Source organism: Taurulus bubalis, assembly GCF_910589615.1.
Source record: "Taurulus bubalis genome assembly, chromosome: 3".
Lineage (NCBI taxonomy): Eukaryota > Metazoa > Chordata > Actinopteri > Perciformes > Cottidae > Taurulus > Taurulus bubalis.
Genome location: NC_136591.1, coordinates 16880540 through 16901960, shown reverse-complemented (window position 1 = coordinate 16901960; position 21421 = coordinate 16880540). Strand labels below are relative to the sequence as shown.

The window sequence follows — 21421 nt, the reverse complement described above, 5'->3', positions numbered from 1 at the left end:
CAGAGCACCAGAGCGCTGCCTGTCAGGTAACACGCTCCCTGCTGCCGCCTGGAAGACGCCTTCAGGGGGCACAGAACACACCAACGTAATACGGACTGTCTGTCGTCGAGGAAGTGATGTCACGCTGATGATGTCACCGCATGCCCCTCAGGTTCCTGTTCACCGACTACAACCGGCTATCGAGCGTCGGTGGCGAAACGTCGATGGCCGAGATGATCGCCACGCTGTCGGACGCCTGCGAGAGAGAGTTTGGCTTCCTGGCTACCCGTCTGTTCAGAGTGTTCAAGACGGAGGACACGCAAGGTGACGCATACAGAGACACAGAGACACACAGAGACACACACAGAGACAGACACACACACACACACACACCCTCCCTCACTCTTCTTCTTCTTCTTCTTCTTCTTCTTCTTCTTCTTCTTCTTCTTCTTCTTATTCTTATTCTTATTCTTCTTCTTCTTCTTTTGTGGTGCAGCAGGCAGCAGGAAGTGGAAGAGGTCTTGCTGCGTGCCCTCCTTCCTGGTCTTCGTGGTGGTGCTGGCCTGCCTGCTGACCGGCTTGGCGCTGCTAGCGGTGTTCCGGCTGGACGGGGAGAGCCGCGCGGTGAACGGCGTGCTGGTGGCCGTGGGCGGCGTGCTTGGTCTGGCTCTGCTGCTGAACTGCCGGACCTGGTGGCGGGTCACGGACTCGGTGCTGAACTCCCAGAGAAAGCGGCTCCATGGCGCCGCCAACAGGATGCACAAGCTGAAGAGCGAGGGCTTCATGAAGGTGGGGCCTTAAAGGGCCAGTCACGGGGAAAGCTCAGCTATGCCAATCAGCATGCTGCAGCTGCTGATTGGCATATGTATATATATATATATATATATATATATGTGTTATGTTATGTAAACATGCACCCTCAGGTGTTATAAGTGTGTAAACATGCACCCTCAGGTGTTATAAGTGTGTAAACATGCACCCTCAGGTGTTATAAATATATAAACATGCACCCTCAGGTGCTGAAGACGGAGGTGGAGCTCATGGCGAAGATGACGAAGACCATCGACGGCTTCACACAGCATCAGACCAGACTCACTGTGGTAATTGATGGGCTGGACTCATGTGAGCAGGACAAGGTGCTACAGATGCTGGACACGGTGAGGTTGCTGCTGCTCTTCCTCCTCCTTTTCTACTTCCTTTCTTCCTCCTCCTCTTCCGCTTCTTCCTCCCCCTCTTCTTCCTCTTTCTCCTCCTCTTCTTTCTCCTCCTCTTCCTCCCTACCTCCTCCTCCTCTTCCGCTTCTTCCTCCCCCTCTTCTTCCTCTTTCTCCTCCTCTTCTTTCTCTTCCTCTTCCTCCCTACCTCCTCCTCCTCTTCTTCTTGGTCTTGGTCTCACGTGGTCCTGTCCCTGCAGGTCCGGGTCTTGTTCTCCAAGGGCCCCTTCATCTCGGTCTTTGCCAGCGACCCCCACATCATCATCAAGGCCATCAACCAGAACCTGAGCAGCGTGTTGCGGGACTCCAACATCAACGGCCACGACTACATGAGGAACATTGTGCACCTGCCGGTGTTCCTGAACAGCCGAGGCCTGTCCAGCGCCCGCAAGATGGCTGCCGCCGCCGCGCCAGCTAATGGGGATGCCGCCGACGGTAGCCTCTGTCTGTCTGTCTGTCTGTCTGTCATTCTGTCTGTGTGTCTGTGTGTCTCTCTGTCTGTCTCACTCTCTCTGCCTGTCTGTCTGCAGGTTGGCATGAGGAGTTAGACAGGAAATTGTCTCAGCACAGTTTGGGAGAATTAACCAAGTTTGGCAGCAAAACAACGCTGAACCGCCGGGTAAGTGTGTGTGTGTGTGCGCGTGTGTGATGTCATATGACCTGTCTCCAGGTGTGTGTGTGATGTCATGCGACCTGTCTCCAGGTGTGTGTGTGTGTGTGTGTGTGTGTGATGTCATGTGACCTGTCTCCAGGTGTGTGATGTCATGTGACCTTTCTCCAGGACACGTACCGCAGGCGGCAGGTCCAGCGCTCCGTGACTCGTCAGATGTCGTTCGACCTGACGAAGCTGATGGTGACGGAGGACTGGTTCAGCGACATCAGCCCTCAGACCATGAGGAGGCTGCTCAACATCGTGTCCGTCACAGGTACTTGTGTATATGAGTACAGGTATACGTATACACAAGTATACATATACAAACATATATATTTGAACCTGCAGGTCGTCTGCTGAGAGCCAATCAGATCAGCTTTAACTGGGACCGCCTGGCGTCCTGGATCAACCTGACGGAGCAGTGGCCCTACAGGACCTCCTGGCTCATCCTGTACCTGGAGGAGACCGACGGGGTCCCGGACCAGGCCACACTCAAGACCATATACGAGAGGTCAGAGGTCACCCATCCCTCCCCGTGTACGATTCCCCTGGAGAGACGTGCCCGCCCTCAGCAGTAAAGACTTCTTCTTCTTCTTCTTCTTCTTCTTCTTCTTCTTCTTCTTCTTCTTCTTCTTCTTCTTCTTCTTCTTCTTCTTCTTCTTCTTCTTCTTCTTCTTCTTCTTCTTCTTCTTCCTCCTCCTCCTCCTCCTCAGAGTGTCCAAGAACATCCCGACCACCAAAGACGTGGAGCCTCTGCTGGAGATCGACGGAGACGCTCGCAGCTTGGAGGTGTTCGTGTCCTCCAGGACGCCTGTTCTCACTGCCAGGGACATCCGCACCTTCCTGCCCTGCACCGTGAACCTGGACCCCAAGCTGAGGGAGATCATAGCAGGTACTTCTACTACTGTAGTACTACTGTAGTACTACTGATGCAGATGTTTTCTCTCTGATCCAGATGTTTTCTCTCTCTCTGATCCAGATGTTCGTGCTGCCCGGGAGCAGATGAGTGTGGGCGGTGTCACGTACCCTCCCGCCCCCCTGCAGGAGGCCCAGCCCCGCCCCACCTCCATGTACAGCCAGGTGTCATCGGCGTGCTCTCCCTCCGCCACCTTCGGCGGCCCCTTGTACCCGCCGGCGGGGGGCGGGGCCTCCCCGACGCCTCACAGCAGCTACTACAGCGGCATGGCCGGACCGCAGCACCCCTTCTACAACAGGGTGAGTCCAGGCTCCGCCCACACCTGCTGATGTCACTCACAGTGACAGGAAACAGCTTTCAGGTTCTGTAAAAGTCCAAAACAGGGTCCCCGCCTTGCCGTCGCCTCACCTGATTGGTTGATTGGGAAATAAAGCCGTGATGTCACAGTTTCCTGTTCACCTCCTATCATTTGAGTTTCTTTCATTTGATTTGTGTTTTCATTTGTTTCACTCACTTAGTCAGGTGAATCTCAATCACACCAGCCCTATTTCTCGTACCTGGCTTACTGAGTTAGCGGGCTAATTTTCAGGATAAGATGCTTTTCGGTTCTTCAAAGCAAGCTGAGATAAATCACCATAGCAACACAGCCAAAGATGTAAACCTGCTCCTGGGCAGGCTTACTGAAATTCACTGGATAAGCTGGCCACTCCCACCGGACAAAAAAGGCAGCTCCCTTCCTCATTGATGAAGGAGCGATATTAGTTTTATAGGGAGAGAGTTCTTCCAGATTGCCAAGATCTGTTCTCACATCAGGATGGCTTCCTGTACGCGGCGCTATAGCTTCTGCCGGCAAGGAATCATTTATTTACGAGAGCTTCTCGAGCCGCGTACATTGATCACCACAGGCCCATTGCCCGTCTCACTCTGTAGACTATTGCCCGCTGCATGCCGCGCTGCATGAAACTTATGGATGTGTTGAAAGCTCTCATAATTATATGACAGTGTTATTAGTACACCATACATATCATTATTGTAGAACATGATTAAGGTGGATTCATGATGAGAATACAGAGAATCATACACAATTTATTTTCACTGCTTCAATTGATTGAATTTCTGATTATGAATAATACATACATACTGATCCGCCCATACACATATTCAAACTCCTAGTTATATGGTAATCTACACATACATGTATATACACATATATAGTACATGATTCATACGCGCATACAGTACATATATCCTCATGAGTATATATGTATTCGTATACTACTTTTAAATAAATATAATCTGATTGATTTGGGTGATGAAGCACTTAAAATTTGTCGATACATTTTCCCAACACCGACGCATTTAACTTGTCTGATATATTTGCGACGCTTGTGTCTTGCAGCTTGGGCGGTGTTAAGCTGCGTTCACACCAACAACGTTGCAAAAATGTTGGAATATTCTCAACACGCTTTGTTAATGCGTCCTAATTATTGAATGCCTGGTAAACTGCAAAGTAAAAACACAAGGGGAACAAAACGTATTCTGGAAACAGACACTACTAAGGCTCACATACGGGTATACGAAGACAATCTGGCAGGGGAGTATATATAAGAGAGGGGAAACACAGGTGTAGGGCATGAACAATCAGGACCCACACACACACACACACACACACACACACACACGGGAGGCAGGGGAGTGGCTGAGGACAGGTGAAGGGAATAAACAATCAACAACCCAACACCGTAACAGGCGGGGCATAAAGCCAGCTGATATGCTCTGCTTTACAGTTTTTTTATTTGCTTCCTTCTTGTTGTTGTTTGTTATTGAATTATTTTGATTATTATTTCTGCCCCCCCCGCCCCTCAGCCATATTTCCCCCATCACCTTTACCAGCTGCCTCGCCCTCTCATGGCCTCCACCTGTCCATCACACCTCCACCCACGTCCTCCACCCAAACTCTCCTTCGGCCGGGATGGCACCGCTGTGAGTACCACGCCCTCTCTCCAGGACCCAGAGTGACCCAGTAGGAGTGACTCGTTAAGAATGACTTGTTAGGAATGACTCAGTAAGAGTGATTCGTTAGAAGTGACTCAGTAAGAGTGACTCGTTAGGAATGGCTCGTTAAGAATGACTCGTTAGGAGTGACTCCTTAGGAATTACTCAGCAAAAGCGACTCAGTAAAAGTGACTCAGTAAGAGTGACTTAGTAAGAGTGACTCGTTAGTAGTGACTCAGTAAGAATGACTTGTTAGGAGTGACCCATTAGGAGTGACTCGTTAGGAATTACTCAGCAAAAGCGACTCAGTAAAAGTGACTCAGTAAGAGTGACTTAGTAAGAGTGACTTGTTTTATAGTGACTCAGTAAGAATGACTCATTAGGGGTGACCCGTTAGGAGTGACTCAGTAAGAGTGACTTGTTAGAAGTGACCCATTAGGAGTGACTCAGTAAGAATGACCTGATAGGAGTGACCCGTTAGAAGTGACTCAGTAAGAGTGACTCGTTAGGAGTGACTCAGTAAGAATGACTCGTTAGGAGTGACCCGTTAGGAGTGACTCATTAGGAGTGACCCATTAGGAGTGACTCGTTAGAAGTGACTCGTTAAGAATGACTCAATCAATTGATTAATGAGGAAAGTGTTTTAAATGTTTAATAAAATCAATAAAATGTGAAACTCAGAAGTGAATTTACAATATTTATTTCACATCAGATTCAGATTTTAAAATAACAATAAAATCTATATCTAATCTTTATATTTTCACAGCCATCTCTCACTTAATGAAATATCCATTATTATTATTATTATTATTATTATTATTATTATTATTAAAAATAATTGTCAGGTTTGGATAGAAGGCCACTGACAATTAAATAATAACTAAATAATAGTTATTAACTAAAGATTACCGTCATTATTAAACTGATCATTTAAAAAAAGTCTTGTTTCAAAACCTCCAAATATTGATTTTGATGATCACGGATGATTTATTTATTTAGCATTTAAAATCCTTCCCAGCATCCTCTGCTTCTTTGTTCTTCTGCCGTTGATGACGGCGGACTCTTCTTCTGTGGTTTGTGGCAGCGTAGTGTTCAGGGGCCTTTAATCTACAGGTTGATTTCTTTCTTCAGACGATCCGAACATGAAATCAGTCATCAATATTGTCAGCAATCATTTCCACTTTTCTGTCATCTGTGCTCTCCAGATGTTTCATTCCTTGTCTGTCTGTCTGTCTGTCTGTCTGTCTGTCTGTCTGTCTGCAGTATAAGGTTTCATCTATGAAAAGGAAGCAGGTATTGAACTCTCCCTAACTCCTTCCTTCCTTCCTTCCTTCCTTCCTTCCTTCCTTCCTTCCTTCCTTCCTTCCCTCTCTGCCTGATCACACTAACTCCCTCTGCCCACTACAACTCTCAGCATGCACCTTGCCTGGACTAGCCTGTAGCCTCAGTAGAGCAGTGGTTTAGTTTATTTGCTGTGACTCTTCTGAATAAAACACAAAGTTGATATAATTCTTATTATAAAGAGTTTATTGATTTAATAATAATAATGATCAGCTTCATTATCTCTCCCAGGGTCCGGCCTCCGTGGCGTCCGCGGCTCCGTGCGTCCTCCTCAGCTCCATGGCGACAGAGGCCGTCTGTGAGCGTGTGCGGCAGATCGACGGCATCGACCAGAGCATGACGGCCCAGTACGGCGCCACCATCAGGAAGGTGGGCGCCGCTTCAGTGTGACGGTGTCCTAGTGTCCTCGATGACACCATGACAACATGACACATGACACATGACATCATGACACCATGACAACATGACACATGACATCATGACACCATGACACATGACACCATGACACCATGACAAATGACATGACACATTACACCATGACACATGACCACATGACCCATGGCACATGACACCATTTGCATTGATGCTTTTTAATATTGTTTCAATAGATCAAGCACCAGACCTTCATTTATCTCAGATAAATAACACATGATATTATGACACATGACACCATGACACATGACACTAACAGTTCTCTGGTTTCAGGCCAACGTGAACGGCAGAGTTCTGTCTCAGTGTGACATTGACGAGCTGAAGAAGGAGATGAGCATGAACTTTGGAGACTGGCAGCTGTTCAGAGCCACAGTGAGTCACATGCTCACATGCTCACATGCTCACACGGTCACATGGTCACGGTGAGTTACATAGTCACATGATCACGGCTCGCCGTTTGAACCGATCAGCTGCCGGCACCGAGTATAATGTATTTAACTGGATATACTCACTGAAGTTAGAAAATTATTGAAAGAAATGTTTGTAATATTTAACAAAAATATAACTATATTTATGGATCAATCAATGAATCTAAAAATATGACATGTCTTTGAGCTCATGTCTTTGAGTTTATTATATATCAGAATATCAAATAATAATTTATTATAAAAATTAAATATATATATATATATATATATATATATATATATATATATATATATATATATATACACATATACACATATACACACACACACACAGTAAATATCCATATCAAAACAAATAGTGTGTAGGTACACCTGGACACCTGGACAGGTGTCCAGGTGTGACGTTACCTGTCTCCTGCAGGTTCTGGACATGCGTCACATAGAGAGTCAGGTGCTGCACGAGGAAGCTGCCAGTGAGCAAGGCAGTGTTGTGGGCGGTCACACCGAGGCCGGCCGGCGAGCGCCGGCTCCGCCCCACACCGGCGCCGACGCGTCCCTGATGTACAGCTTCAACATGAGCTTTGAGGAGCTGAGCACCGTGGGACTGGACGAGGTCCAGAGACGGAACATGCCGTGGATGGTAGAGTTTTAGAATCATAATATTATCTCATCTTATTGTATTAAGTTATCTTAATTTATCTTCCATCCATCCATTATCAGCCGCTTATCAGTAGGCCGACCCGGGCTTCCCTCTCACCCGCAACACTTTGCAGCTCATTCTGGGGGATCCCGAGGCGTTCCAAGGCCAGCCGGGAGATATAATCCCTCCAGCGTGTCCTCGGTCTTCCCCGGGGTCTCCTACCAGTTGGGCGTGCCTGGAAAACCTCTAATGGGAGGCGTCCAGGAGGCATCCTGACTAGATGCCCGAACCACCTCAGCTGACTCCTTTCGACACGAAGGAGCAGCGACTCGACTCCAAGCTCCCCCCTGATGTCCGAGTTCCTTACCCTATCTCTAAGGGTGAGCCCGGCCACCCTGCGGAGGAAGCTCATTTCGGCCGCTTGTATCCGAGATCTCGTTCTTTCGGTCACGACTCAGAGTTCGTGACCATAGGTGAGGGTTGGAACATAGACTGACCAGTAAATGGAGAGCTTCGCCTTCCGGCCCAGCTCCCTCTTCACCAGGACGGACCGGTACAGCGCCTGTTTTACTGCTGCAGCCGCACCGATCCGTCTGTCGATCTCCCGCTCCACCTTACCCTCACTCGTGAACAAGACCCCGAGATACTTGAACTCCTTTGCTTGGGGTAGGCAGTTTGTCCCCACCTGGAGGGAGCAATCCACGGGTTTCCGGCAGAGCACCATGGCCTCAGATTTGGAGGCGCTAACTCTCATCCCTGCCGCTTCACACTCGGCTGCAAAACGCCCCAGTGAATGCTGGAGGTCACAGTCCGAGGAGGCAAACAGGACCACATCATCCGCGAACAGCAGAGAGGCGATCCCGAGACTCCCGAACCGGATCCTCTCCGCCCCCTGGCTGCGCCTAGATATCCTGTCCATGAAGGTCACGAACAGGACCGGTGATAAAGGGCAGCCCTGGCGGAGGCCAACACCCACCGGGAACGTGTCTGACTTACTACCGAGGATACGGACACAGCTCCTACTGCAGGCGTACAGAGACCGGATAGCCCGTGCCAACGGGTCCGGCACCCCATACTCCCGCAGCAACCCCCACAAAAACCCCCGAGGGACCCGGTCGAAAGCCTTCTCCAAGTCCACAAAGCACATGTAGACTGGTTGGGCAAACTCCCAGGACCCCTCCAGTAGTCTTGCAAGGGTAAAGAGCTGGTCCACTGTTCCACGACCGGGATGGAATCCGCACTGCTCATCTTGAATCTGAGGTTCGAAAAGGCGGTCGGAGCCTCCTTTCCAGCACCTTGGCATAAGCTTTTCCCGGGAGGCTGAGCAGTGTGATGCCACGATAGTTTGAGCACACCCTCCGGTCCCCCTTCTTGAAGATGGGAACCACCACCCCAGTCTGCCAGTCCATGGGCACTGTTCCCGACCCCCATGCGACACTGAAAAGACGTGTCAACCAAGACAGCCCAACAATGTCCAGCGCTTTCAGCATCTCAGGGCGGATCTCATCCACCCCTGGCGCCTTGCCACCAAGGAGCTTTTTGACTACCTTAGCGACCTCTGCCAGGGATATGGGAGAAACCACCCCAAAGTCTTCCGGCGCTGCCCCCTCTCCGGGGGACATGTTGGCCGGGTTTAGGAGTTCCTCAAAGTGCTCTTTCCACCGCCCGACGATGTCCCCAGTCCGGGTCAGCAGTTCCCCCCGCTGAGAACAGCCTGGGGTAGCCCCTGCTTTCCCTTCCTGAGCCGTCGGATGGTTTGCCAGAACTTCCTTGAGGCCAACCAAAAGTCCTTCTCCATGGCCTCCCCGAACTCCTCCCATGCCCGAGTTTTAGCATCCGCGACCATCGCAGCTGCAGCCCTTCTGGCCTGCCGGTACCCGTCAGCTGCTTCAGGAGACCCCTGGACCAGCCAGGCCCGAAATGCCTCCTTCTTCAGTTTGACGGCTTCCCTCACCCCCGGTGTCCACCACCGGGTTCTCGGGTTGCCGCCACGACAGGCACCGATGACCTTCCGGCCACAGCTCCGAGCAGCCGCGTCCACAATAGAGGCTTTGAACATGGTCCACTCGGGTTCCATGTCCCCAGCCTCCCTCGGGATTTGTGAGAAGTTCTTCCGGAGGTGGGAGTTGAAGACCTCCCGGACAGGATCCTCCGCCAGACGTTCCCAGTTCACCCTCACTACACGTTTGGGCTTGCCAGGTCTTTCTAGCCGACTCCCCCGCCATCTGATCCAACTCATCACCAGGTGGTGATCAGTTGACAGCTCTGCTCCTCTCTTCACCCGATTGTCCAAGACATACGGCCGCAGATCAGATGATACGACTACAAAGTCGATCATTGATCTCCGGCCTAAGGTGTTCTGGTACCAGGTACACTTATGAGCCACCTTATGCTCGAACATGGTGTTCGTTATGGACAAACTGTGGCTAGCACAGAAGTCCAACAACAAAACACCATTCGGGTTCAGATCGGGCAAGCCGTTCCTCCCAATCACGCCCCGCCAGGTTTCTCTGTCATTGCCCACGTGAGCGTTGAAGTCTCCCAGGAGAACTATGGAGTCGGCAGGCGGCGCCCTTTCCAGGACCCTTCCCACCGACTCCAAGAAGGCCGGATACTCTGAACTGCTGTTCGGTGCATAAGCACAAACAACAGTCAGAGCTTTACTCCCTGCAACCCGTAGGCGCAGGGAGGCGACCCTCTCGTTCTCCGGGGAAAACTCCAACATAGCGGCGCTCAGCCGGGGGCTCGTGAGTATCCCCACTCCTCAGAGCTGCACACCAGGAGAACAAGACCAGCTATGGACTAAATCTAGCTGGTACCACTCCACCTCCTGCACCAGCTTCGGCTCTTTCCCCGCTAGCGAGGTGACGTTCCACGTCCCTAGAGCTAGTCTATGCTGCCGGCGATCGGCTCGCCCAGGTCTCCTGCCTGGCCCGCCGCCCGGTCTGCATAGCACCCGACCCCGATAATTCTCCCCGCGGGTGGTGGGTCCACGGGGTGACTGCTGCTCCATGTTGTTTCTTCGGGCTGAGCCCGATCGGGCCCCATGGGCGAAAGCCCGGCCACCAGACGCTCGCCGACGAGCTCCCCTCCTGGGTCTGGCTCCGGGAGGGTGCCCCGGTTTCCCTTGTCCGGGCGAGGTAGCTTTAGTCCGTGGGCTGCTATTCATCAGGGTTTTTTGAACCGCTCTTAGTCTGGGCTCTCCCCCGAGACCTGTTTGCCTTGGGAGACCCTACCAGGGGCTGACGCCCCGGACAACATAGCTCCCAGGATCACTGAGCCACTCAAACTCCTCCACCACGTTAAGGTGGCGATTCATTGGAGGAGCGATTAATTTATCTAAATGTATCTTATTTTATCTTTATTTAACTTAATTTATCTTAAGTTATCCTATTTTCTCTTAAGTTATTTTATTGTATCTTATTTTATTGTATCTAAATTCATATTAATTGATCTTATTTTGTTTGATATAAATTGATCTTTATTTATGTTAATTCATCTTATTTGATCTAAATTCATCTTAATTTATCTTATTTTTTTACTTTACTTTATTTGATCATATTTGTTTGATCTTATTTATTTGATCTTTTTTGTTTGATCTTATTTATTTGAACTTATTAGTTTGATCTTATTTATTTTTACCTTATTTATTTGATACATGGAAGCCCGTTTCCGTAAAAAAAAAATATAATTATGCGATAATAAAGTCGAAATTATGAGATAGTAAGTGAGCATGTGCTTAAGTGACGCTGGCTCTGATCCTTTCTTTTTATCTGCACTGTCTTCACAAGTCTCTTCATCCCCTCGCCGGTCTAACAGTGCAAACGATATGCAAGCGCAACTGTTGACCTTTTAGCTCAACAAATAATAACACTGCTATTAATGTAGCTGTTGCATGTGTTTCTCAAAGGGGGGTATTTTTTGTTGCCGGAAACGGGCTTCCATAATTTGACCTTATATTTTTGACTTTATTTATTTGACCTTATTTATTTGACCTCATTTATTTGACCTTACCTTAATTCCCAGTCCAGATGAATCTCTTCTTCTGTGGTGTCCTCAGGGTGGCACTCACCGCACTGCTAGCATGACCAGCCTGAACTCCCAGGAGTCGTCCAACGACATCGCCCGGCTGACAGACCGGCAGCAGGACGAGTACCGCAGCGCCTACCAGGAGTACATCGCCCAGATGGCGCAGGTGGAGACGGGCGGCGGCGGCGGCGGTGAGAGACCTGTCCAGCCGCTGCCGGGGCAGTTCATGACGTCATCGTCGGAGGACAAGAGCAAAGACGGCGGCGAGCAGGACGGTCGCAAATCCTTCAACAAGAGGAGCAGTGGCGGCAGCGGCGGCAGTGGCGGCGGCGGCGGTGGCGGTGGCGCCAGCAGCAGCAGCAAACCGCCGGCGGACATCGCTGACTTCGCCTCCAACGCCGACGCCCTGGACCCCATCACCGAGGAGGACGAGAAGGGGGACCACGGGTCCTCCAGGTCCCCGCTGACCCACAAGACCTCGGTCGACAGAGGCGGGTTGTTCCAGGGCGCCGCCGACTTGAAGCTGAAGGCCGGCGGCGGGCTGCGCTACCAGAAGCTCACCAGCGACGACGAGGAGTCGGAGGAGTCCGACAACGCCCCCCTGCTGAGGGAGGGGAAGAAGCCGGTCAGCCCCAAACCAGCCGGCGGCTCGCTGGCGCTGAAGGGTAAGGACTATCTGTCAGACGCCACGCTGGACAAGAAGGACTCGTCGGACTCTGGCGTGCGGTCCAACGAGAGCTCTCCCTACCACTCGCTGCAGGACGAGGAGGCGGAGCTGTCGCAGCTGGAGAGGGCCGACCTCATCGAGCTGGACGAGGAGGAGAGCCCGGGCGGGAAGCGGGGACTTCCCAGCAGCCTCAGCGGCCTGCAGGACCCGGCGGTCGCCCGCATGTCCATCTGCTCTGAGGACCAGTGCAGCCTGCTGGCCAGCAGCCCTGAGGAGAGCTGGCCCTCCTCCAGGTCCTACAACCTGAACCGCACGCCGAGCAACGTCACGCTCAACAACAACGCCAACGCCCAGCAGGGCAACCGGCCACGCCCGCCGCCAGGGGGCTCCGCCTCCTCCTCTAACCCTGCCTCCTCCTCCGGTGACGTCATCCTCTCCCCGAGCTCCTCCTCCTCCTCCACCACCACCAGGCCGGGTCCCAACAACGAGAACGTGCGAGTGGTTCACCTGAAGAGGGGCCTGAAGCCCGGAGACCCGCCGGAGATCTGCACCGTGTCCTCCGACACCGTCACCTTCGGCGAGGAGCGGGAGAGCATCCTGTGACCTCGTTGTGACCCCGTCGTGACCCATCGTGACCCCGTTGTGACCTTTTCGTGACCCCGTTGTGACCTTGTCGTGACCCCGTCGTGACCTCGTCTTGACCCATCGTGACCCCGTTGTGACCTTGTCGTGACCCCATTGTGACCTTGTTGTGACCTCGTCTTGACCCCATCGTGACCTTGTTGTGACCTCATCCTGACCTCGTTGTGATCCCATCCTGATCCCCTCCTGACCCCATCGTGACCTCGTTGTGATCCCATCCTGACCCCATCCTGACCTCGTTGTGACCCCATCGTGACCCCATCGTGACTTGTGTACAGAGAGCACTGAGGGTTCACCAGGAGCCGCCTCTCAACCCTCTGAACCAATCAGGATGTTTAGAGTTTGGGCTGTGTATCGTTGAAAAATAACACCAGTATTAATATTAGTTCCCTTAAAGTGACACGACACATTATGAATATTAGTGCCCTTAAAGTGACACGACACCCGTATGAATATTAGTTCCCTTAAAGTGACACGACACCAGTATGAATATTAGTTAATAATAATAGAAATGGCTGCTAGCATACGGAGGTTCCACTCGGTTACGTTACGGTGCGTTCAAGCTCTGAACAGTAAAAATGTGTATAATCTCGTAAAATGTATCTTTGGGGATGAACATGAATAAATCCGGTAGATTGAAGATGTTTTCACATGAATATAAAATAGATATTAGAACCTACAAGCTGCTGATGAGTCGTTAAAACAGTGTTTAAATGTGAGGAGGAGGAAGAGGAGGAGGAAGAGGAGTGTCTCCTGGTGGACCGGTGGTTTACATTAGTCCGCCCTGTCATTCAGCTCGTCTCAGTAGAAGAACGGGAAGTTCTGTTGAAGCTATGCATGTTATGGTTGTTGTTGTTGTTGTGGTGAACCGTCCAGATTAACTCTGGTGAAACGAAGTTAAAGAAGTGAAACTATAAACTCAACAGAAGATGAAATGAGTGAATATTAACGTTTGTTTATTGTGAGTCTCATGAAGAATAATTAAGATTTCGTATTTCATTCTGACTTTGAGCCAAAAGAATAAAATCAGAGGCTTTTATTCTGAAGTTTGGATCGAAAGCAAGAAATTGAATCTAAAATATTGAAAAAAATCGTTTATAGATCAAACGATTGATTGATCAAGAAAATAATCTTTAGTTGATTTAAATACAAAATGAATTAATTCAAAGATGATTAATATTTAACAGATTAATTCAATTAAAAGTTATTAAAGTAAATACAGTTCAACGTAAAAACTGATCAACTAACGGATCAATAAGTTCATTTGCTATCATGAATAACTTAATGAACAGACCTGAGATCTGTTCGTCTGTCAGTGTTCTTCATCAAGTGAATCTGTTGTGAACTCAAATAAATAAAATCTGGATGTTGATTCTTTGACTCTTTGACTCTTATATTGATCGGCTTCAAATGTCGAGGTTAAGAAGTATTCACAAGTTTTACTGAGGTAAAGGTACCTCAATGCATCATCAGCAAAGAGTACTTGAAGTTTTAAGTTAAAAGTTACAATTTATATATATATATATAAATATAAATTAATTAATTATATATATATATATATATATATATATATATATATATATATATATATATATAGATAGTGTTTATTAAAAATGAAGTCATGACTTCACTTCCGGTCGAGCTTCTGAAACTCATTCAGTATTTACTTTGTGAAAATATAAATATTAAAGACTAACACTTTAGTTTAGTACAAAACCCTGCTGTAGTTTTACTGCAAGAACATTCTGAATACAGAACATTGTAAGTGAGTACTTGTACACTGAGTATTTGTACACTGAGTCACTGAGTATTTGTACACTGAGTACTAGTACACTGAGTATTTGTACACTGAGTACTTGTATACTGAGTATTTGTCATGACGCCTCCAGCAGGTGGCGCCACAGATCAGCTGAGAGTTCACGTTCAGGGGAGATGAAGAAATATAACTGCAACCTGGTACTCTGTTCTCTACCTGTTCAGGTACTCTGCTCACGTCGGCCTGACCTTTGACCCCAGAGCTTAGCTTCTTGTAGTGTGAAGAACTAACAGGTCAGCGTACACTGCTAACAGGTCAGCTTACGCTGCTAACAGGTTAGCATACACTGCTAACAGGTTAGTGTAGAAGCAAATTAAAACGTTTCCTGCGTACAGGAAGTTGATTTGGATCAAAATAAATTATACACATGATATAATATATATATATATATATATATATATATATATATATATATATATATATATATATATATATAATATATGCAGTAAGCGTGTCTTATTGGAGGTAGACGTGTTTAATTGAAGTTAGGCGTGTCTTATTGAAGATGGGCATCTCTTAGTGAAGGTAGGTGTGTCTTATTGAAGGTGGTCGTGTCTCTCTGCTCCATCCCTGGTTTCTTAACGTGTTCAGGTAAAATATACCAGACGTTAGTGATGAGGGTAAAACATTTGATTGGTTTTACAATTGAAGAGGTTCACAGCTCCATTATTTATATGTTTATAGTTATATAGTTTTATTGATGATTCCCTAATCTTTCACCCGATTTTGAGCCTTTTTTCAAGGTTCCCCCATGATACCTGTTTTTATATTATAAGTTCTATAGGGCAAAATAAAAGAAGAGTACTTTAACTTGCCTTGCATTGTTGTATTTTAATATAGTTTGATGAGAAGTATATTTATCAGGTACATCATAGCGGGTCTATGACTATTTATAACATCAGTGTTGGAGGGTTAAGAGATCAACACCAAACCGTGGACTCCATTCCAGCTGGTTTATTCAGACATGAAGTTTACGAAGGTTCTTCTGCTACAGAGAGACAGACGCTCCTTTGTCTTTTCGCTTCTTTTATATTGCACAAAAATAATGAGCAAACAAATATGTGCCATTAATGTTATAAAAAAAGAAAATCCAGTTTCTCTCACAGAATATACATCAAGTCCTAAACTTTTTCTTATATTTTACACCACATGTACTGGTCCCTGGACCTGGTCCCAGTCCTCCCAAACAAACCACTTCCTGTCTGGACACATTTAAAACAACAGTAAGGCATTATGGGAAGGCAGGCCGGCTGGGATTTGAACCCTCACATGCTACAAAATCATAACGTCCCTTTGACTAAGAAAATAGTTTAACTTCTTAATATTGCCAGTAACAAGAGAGATGAGGTCTGTTAGGTTCTGTAAACATCAAACTAGTGTTCAGTCTCGCTCCTTCAAACCTGGCAATCCATGTGGGAAATAAAGAGGAGGATAAACGTGTGGAGACTCAAAGGAGTCCCATGAATGGGTCCTGGGAGTTACATCCTGATATCAGAGTTCATTAGAATGCATAGTTCTGGTTCAGACCCGAGCCACAGAAAACTAAATCCATAAAAACCCTGTTGAGGTGGTTTCACATCATTCTTTTTTCAGAAGTTCCACAGTCCGGGTCCAGGCCGGCTCCCCGTGCGCTGAACCCCCTGTCACCCCAGTCCCATACTGGCTTTGGTGCTCCAGGACCTGCTCCGGGTGCGGGGAAGCCCACCTCCCCTCCTGAACCCGGTACCGATGCCCCGGGTCGTGCTGGATCAAGACGTGAACACCAGGTCCGAGCAGTTGGCCTCCAGCCAGCTGCCCGCGATCATCTCGCTGAGCTCCGGGGTGCAATAATCCGGGAAGTCGAAATGGGACCCGAGGCTGCCCTCGCTGCTGCACGAGTCCAGGTCCTGGTCCACCAGGGACAGGCTCAGGTTCCCCGGGGCCGAGCTGGACCACGAGCTCCAGGGCTCTGAGGAGGCGGAAGAGGAGGCGTGGAGGCCGGCCAGCAGGCTCAGGGTGAAGTCGCCCCCCTCGTCCCGGTCCCCGTCCCCGCAACAGGAGGACGAGGACCGGGACGAGGACGCGGGCGAGACCGGGTAGAACGGGGTCCCGGTCTGCCGGGTGATGTTCTTAAAGCTGTAGAAGAGCCGCCCGGTTCCCTCCGGTTCCCCGGAGTTCTGACTCAAACCCACCGGCTCCTCCTCTTCAGAGTCGTCTTCATCTTCATCATCATCATCATCGTCGTCCTCCTCTTCCTCCTCCTCCTCGGCGAACTCCCGTTTAGTGAGCTTGCTGGTCCTGCAGCCGGGGCCCAGCAGGTACCGGTATCGGGGGTCGTGGGCGACTGCGCCGACCGCCGGCCGGCAGGGCTTCAGTCTGCAGCCCCTCTTCTGCGGGGCTTTCTGCAGCGGCCTCGCGGACGCCTTCTCCGGGGACCGGGCGGCCGGGTTCCCCGCGGGGGACGGGCACCCATCCGCCTTGGGTTTCTTCTTGGGCCTGTACTTGTAGTCCGGGTAGTCCGCCATGTGCTGGAGCCGCAGCCGCTCCGCCTCCCGGATGAACGGCACCTTCTCGGCGTCCTGCAGCATCTTCCAGCGCTTCCCGAGCCGCTTGGAGATCTCCGCGTTGTGCATGTCGGGGGCCTGCTCCATGATCTTCCTGCGCTCCCCTTTGGACCACACCATGAAGGCGTTCATGGGTCTCTTGATGTGGCCCGAGGCAGTCTGGCACCAGGCGGGTCGCGGCGGGGCCGCCTGCAGCTCGCAGGTCCCCGCCCCGCCATGCGGCGTCTGCTGGACCATTGGTCCGGAGAACGATTCAAATGGACCGCGAGGAGACTTCGTCCTGCTCGGCGTCTCTCCGCCGCCTCGCTCTGTTCAAACCGCGACCCGGCGGCTGCCTCCCCGGCTGATCAAGCGCGTGACGTAACCGCGCTCAGCCAATCACCGCTCTCCTTCTCCGACAAGCCTCCCCACCTCCACAGAGCGCTCAACCAATCACCGCTCTTCTTCTCCAAAATAAAACCTTCCCGCCTCCACAGCGCTCTCAGCCAATCACAACTCTCATGCCCTCCCCCCGCGCGTGTCCGCTCACGGCCGCGCGGCCGTTACTTTCAGTTGATAAATCAGTGAAAGGATCGATATTTATTAAAGGATTTTTATTGGTGTTTAGTGGTATTATTATCAATTATCTTACAGGATCAATACTTACAAAGACTCTGGATCAAAGTAAACACGTTGAAGCTGGAAGCTTCTTACTTCCTCCATGTTTTTTCAGTCAAATGCAGCCTGTATGGACACAGTATTCTGTTATACTTTAACTATGTTTAACCATATCATCATCATAATGTATCTTTTACTTTATGTTCTAATGTTTATATTTCTATATTATATTTTTTTCATGTCTATGACATTTTTCTATGTTAGCAGACTTGCTCATCTGCTCTGCTGAGAGGGTGATTGGGTGTAATCTGCCATCCCTCCAGGACTTGTTCGCTTCCAGGACTCTGAAGCGAGCTAGGAAGATTGTAGCTGACCCCTCTCTCCCTGGACACAAACTGTTTGAGTCCCTTCCCTCTGGCAGGAGGCTGAGGTCCATCAGGACCAAGACCTCACTCCACACTAACAGTTTTTTCTTCTTACCGGTCACACCCCTGCACACTTCATATTTAAACACTCATGCCACTTAACATACACTTTTTTACTTAAACACGTGTCACTTTAACATACACTTACATTAACGTTGTCTGTTTTTCTGAGCACTTTATCTTATACTTAATTTAATAACGTTGAGGACAGAAAGAAGAACATGAAACATATGAATATATGAAAAGCATGAAATATATGAATATAAATATATAAAGAACATGAAACATATAAATATAATCACATGAAGAACATGAAACATATGAATAATATAAAAAATGAAATGTAATGAATATAAATATATAAAGAACCAACAGTCAGATGAAACCAAGCCGGAGGATGAACAGCTGAGGAGACATGAGCCGGAGGGAGCAGGCGGAGGGATATGGCAAGAAATAGTTCTAACGTTCAGAAAGGCTTCTCTAGCAGTAAAATGGGTAGATTTTTACATGACTATTGATTGTGTGTGTGTGTGTGTGTGTGTGTGTGTGTGTGTGTGTCCATTTACATAGATGAGCTGAGCCGTTACTCAGGAATTTGGCTGTTGTTTTCTGAGCTAACCGGGGTCAGGGGTCAAGGGTCGAGCTGCTGCTGCTGCAGAGGTGACGGCTGATCAAAATATTATTAATAATCAATTATATTGAATCTACATTTATACATCAGATAATCTCCTGGTTCAAGGATAAAAATCAATAAATAAGTAAGTACACGCATTTCCAGCTCATTAAAGACAGAACAGTAGAAAATTCAACGGGACCGATACAGAGCTTTGAGGCACGCCGAGTCTTTAAATATCTAATTTTTTTCTTCATTTTATATTAGAGATCTCTCTCAATCTGCTTTATTTCATTTCATAGATATTATATTATAATCATATTATTTTTATTTTATATATCATATCACATTATTATGTATTTTATAAATATTATATTATATCACATTATCTTATGTCATATTATATCACATTTCTATTTTGTACATCTGCTTTATAGTCATTTGCAGAACATTCGACTAAAAAGTGCTGTTTTACTGGATATATGATATAATAATGAACGCCAAAGTGTAGATTATTTTGTCATGAGAGACCTTTTGGTTTCCTGTTGTTGTTCCGGACGTCAGTGCAATATGATCCAACAAACAGAAACTCATGTATTCTGTGTATTCTGAAAATGTTTCGCTTCAAGATGCATATTTAAAAGTAAACGTTTCCTATATTTAAAAGACACCATGTTATCGATCCTAGAGGATGTATTATGTATTATTATTGTATTCTCGTTCACGTATATTATAAATATTATCACTCTTCCTCTTACTTTATTACAGAAAGACTCTTCAGGACGTTCTGGCTGTGAGGAAACAATGCTTCATCAGTTAAACCTAATCTATGGTTCTCCGTCAGGTCGACGGCGTAGCTACGACCCCTACGCCGTAGCCTGACGCGCACCTCCAAAAAATCCTAACTACGCGTCGCGTCGACGCGGACCGTAAGCGCTGTGATTGGTCCGCTCAGAACGTAATTTCCGGCAGTTGCTTTTTCCCAGCCTCGACCGGTTTAGTGGTCGTACAGACCACCTCCGCAAACGTCTTCTCTGTCGCCTGCGCTACAACATTTGCAATATAAGCATTTGCTCTTCAATATTGATGAGCTCCAACTCCAAATGCAGCCGCTCCAACTTGGACGCCATTGTTTACTGTTTACTGTGACCGGAAGAATAAGGATTCGGCCCCTATATAACCCCTGAAACCACACAGCCACACCCCTGGCGGCATGGCGGTAACGCGTTCCCTCGACGCAGAACTTCGAATGCTCAACGACTGCGACGGAGAACCATGAACTAGGCTTTACCTGCTGGTTGTAGCGTTAGAACCCGTTAGAAGTGCCGCTCTGCACCCCCCAACTGCACACCCGAGCTGCCCCGTTTCCTTACACATGTTAAATGGGGGTCGGGAGGGGGTCGGGGGGGGGATTAGCGAAGAGCTGCTAATCAACACCCCCACCCTCAAACACAGCGGGACGATGAGCCGTCACTACCTGGGACAGAAGATGTTCTCTGGTGGACTCTTTAGGTCCTTCAAGGATCCTTGAGGTCTCAAAAGTCCTCGAGGATCCTTGAGGACTCACGTCCTCATGGTCTCACATCCTCTAGCTGCCTTGAGGTCTCAAGTCCTTGAGGATCATTGAGGTCTCATGTCCTCTAGGATCCTTAAGATCTCACATCCTCGTGGTCTCACGTCCTCTAGGTGCCTTGAAGTCTCAAGTCTTCGAAGATCCTTGAGGTCTCATGTCTTCTAGTCCTCTAGGTCAGTGATTCTTAACCATCGCGCCACCTAGAGGGCCGCCAAAAACGTTCAGTTTTTTACCTGTGGGCCGCGTGACCGCATAGGTTATCAATTGAAGACAGCAGAGATATTACTGTTGTCCATGAGACGCTCAGTTACAATACAGCATCCCACCACTTGGTGGCGGTAATGTGTCATTCAGTTGTTTAACAAGCTCTAATATGCAGAAGAAGAAACTCAGCCAGCAGCTAGCTTGCCTGTAGCGAAAGTTATAGAGAAGTATTTAAAACGAAAAAATTAAGACGAAAGTGCTGCCGAACCCCCCCCCCCCCTTAAACATCTAAATGTTTGTGCAAGTATAATCCCGACTTCACGAAGCAGGGCTTTGTGAACGGAGGTGTGTGGAGTGAGGGCTAACACAGCTGGAGTGAGGGCTAACTCTAGCCTCGCTAGCTAACGCAGCACTGAAGGCTTCAAAGCTAAAGCTGTATCTAGAGACCAAACATCCAACGCTTGTGGGAAAGCCGATTGGATTTTTCCAGATAACGGAAAATGTACTCCAGATGCAGAAAAGGTCTGTCGTGTCACTGACGGGCAACTCCAAATGTGCAGTGAAAGCCAGCTGTCACAGATATGAAGAGCAACTTCTGGTTCTGCAAACATGAACTGCTGAAGCATATCATCAAGGCTATATTTTAATTTGCACTTTATGTAAATGTTATTTACAGTTTATTTAATTTGAAAATTAGTATTTTGAATTGTCTGCAC

General features: G+C 48.4%; 2 protein-coding genes across 5 annotated transcripts in view; one reads left to right on the top strand and one right to left on the bottom strand.

The window, feature by feature from the left end:
* kidins220b (kinase D-interacting substrate 220b) overlaps positions 1-14299 on the top strand; it is a gene marked incomplete at its 5' end in the record, with an annotated part of 21355 nt that extends 7056 nt beyond the window's left edge. Inside the window, 16 exons of one of the 4 annotated variants that reach the window (XM_079216292.1) lie at positions 1-26; positions 152-303; positions 479-768; positions 996-1136; positions 1393-1627; positions 1723-1811; positions 1974-2118; positions 2193-2355; positions 2558-2736; positions 2824-3059; positions 4627-4743; positions 6019-6048; positions 6328-6465; positions 6802-6900; positions 7378-7596; positions 11657-14299. The exon at positions 1-26 is cut by the window's left edge and continues 140 nt beyond it. In XM_079216292.1, the coding sequence (XP_079072418.1) occupies positions 1-26; positions 152-303; positions 479-768; positions 996-1136; positions 1393-1627; positions 1723-1811; positions 1974-2118; positions 2193-2355; positions 2558-2736; positions 2824-3059; positions 4627-4743; positions 6019-6048; positions 6328-6465; positions 6802-6900; positions 7378-7596; positions 11657-12895 (3498 nt within the window). In that variant the 3' untranslated portion in view covers positions 12896-14299. Of the gene's footprint in view, positions 27-151; positions 304-478; positions 769-995; positions 1137-1392; positions 1628-1722; positions 1812-1973; positions 2119-2192; positions 2356-2557; positions 2737-2823; positions 3060-4626; positions 4744-6018; positions 6049-6309; positions 6466-6801; positions 6901-7377; positions 7597-11656 lie in introns of all 4 variants that reach the window. The other 3 variants (XM_079216293.1, XM_079216294.1, XM_079216295.1) reach the window with 3 other exon arrangements.
* Positions 14300-16498: 2199 nt separating this feature from the next.
* Positions 16499-17530, bottom strand: sox11b (SRY-box transcription factor 11b; the record flags this gene model as incomplete). Its single annotated transcript, XM_079215679.1, has 1 exon — positions 16499-17530. The coding sequence occupies one exon, from the start codon at positions 17528-17530 to the stop codon at positions 16499-16501; it is 1032 nt and encodes a 343-aa protein (XP_079071805.1).
* Positions 17531-21421: the final 3891 nt, after the last annotated feature.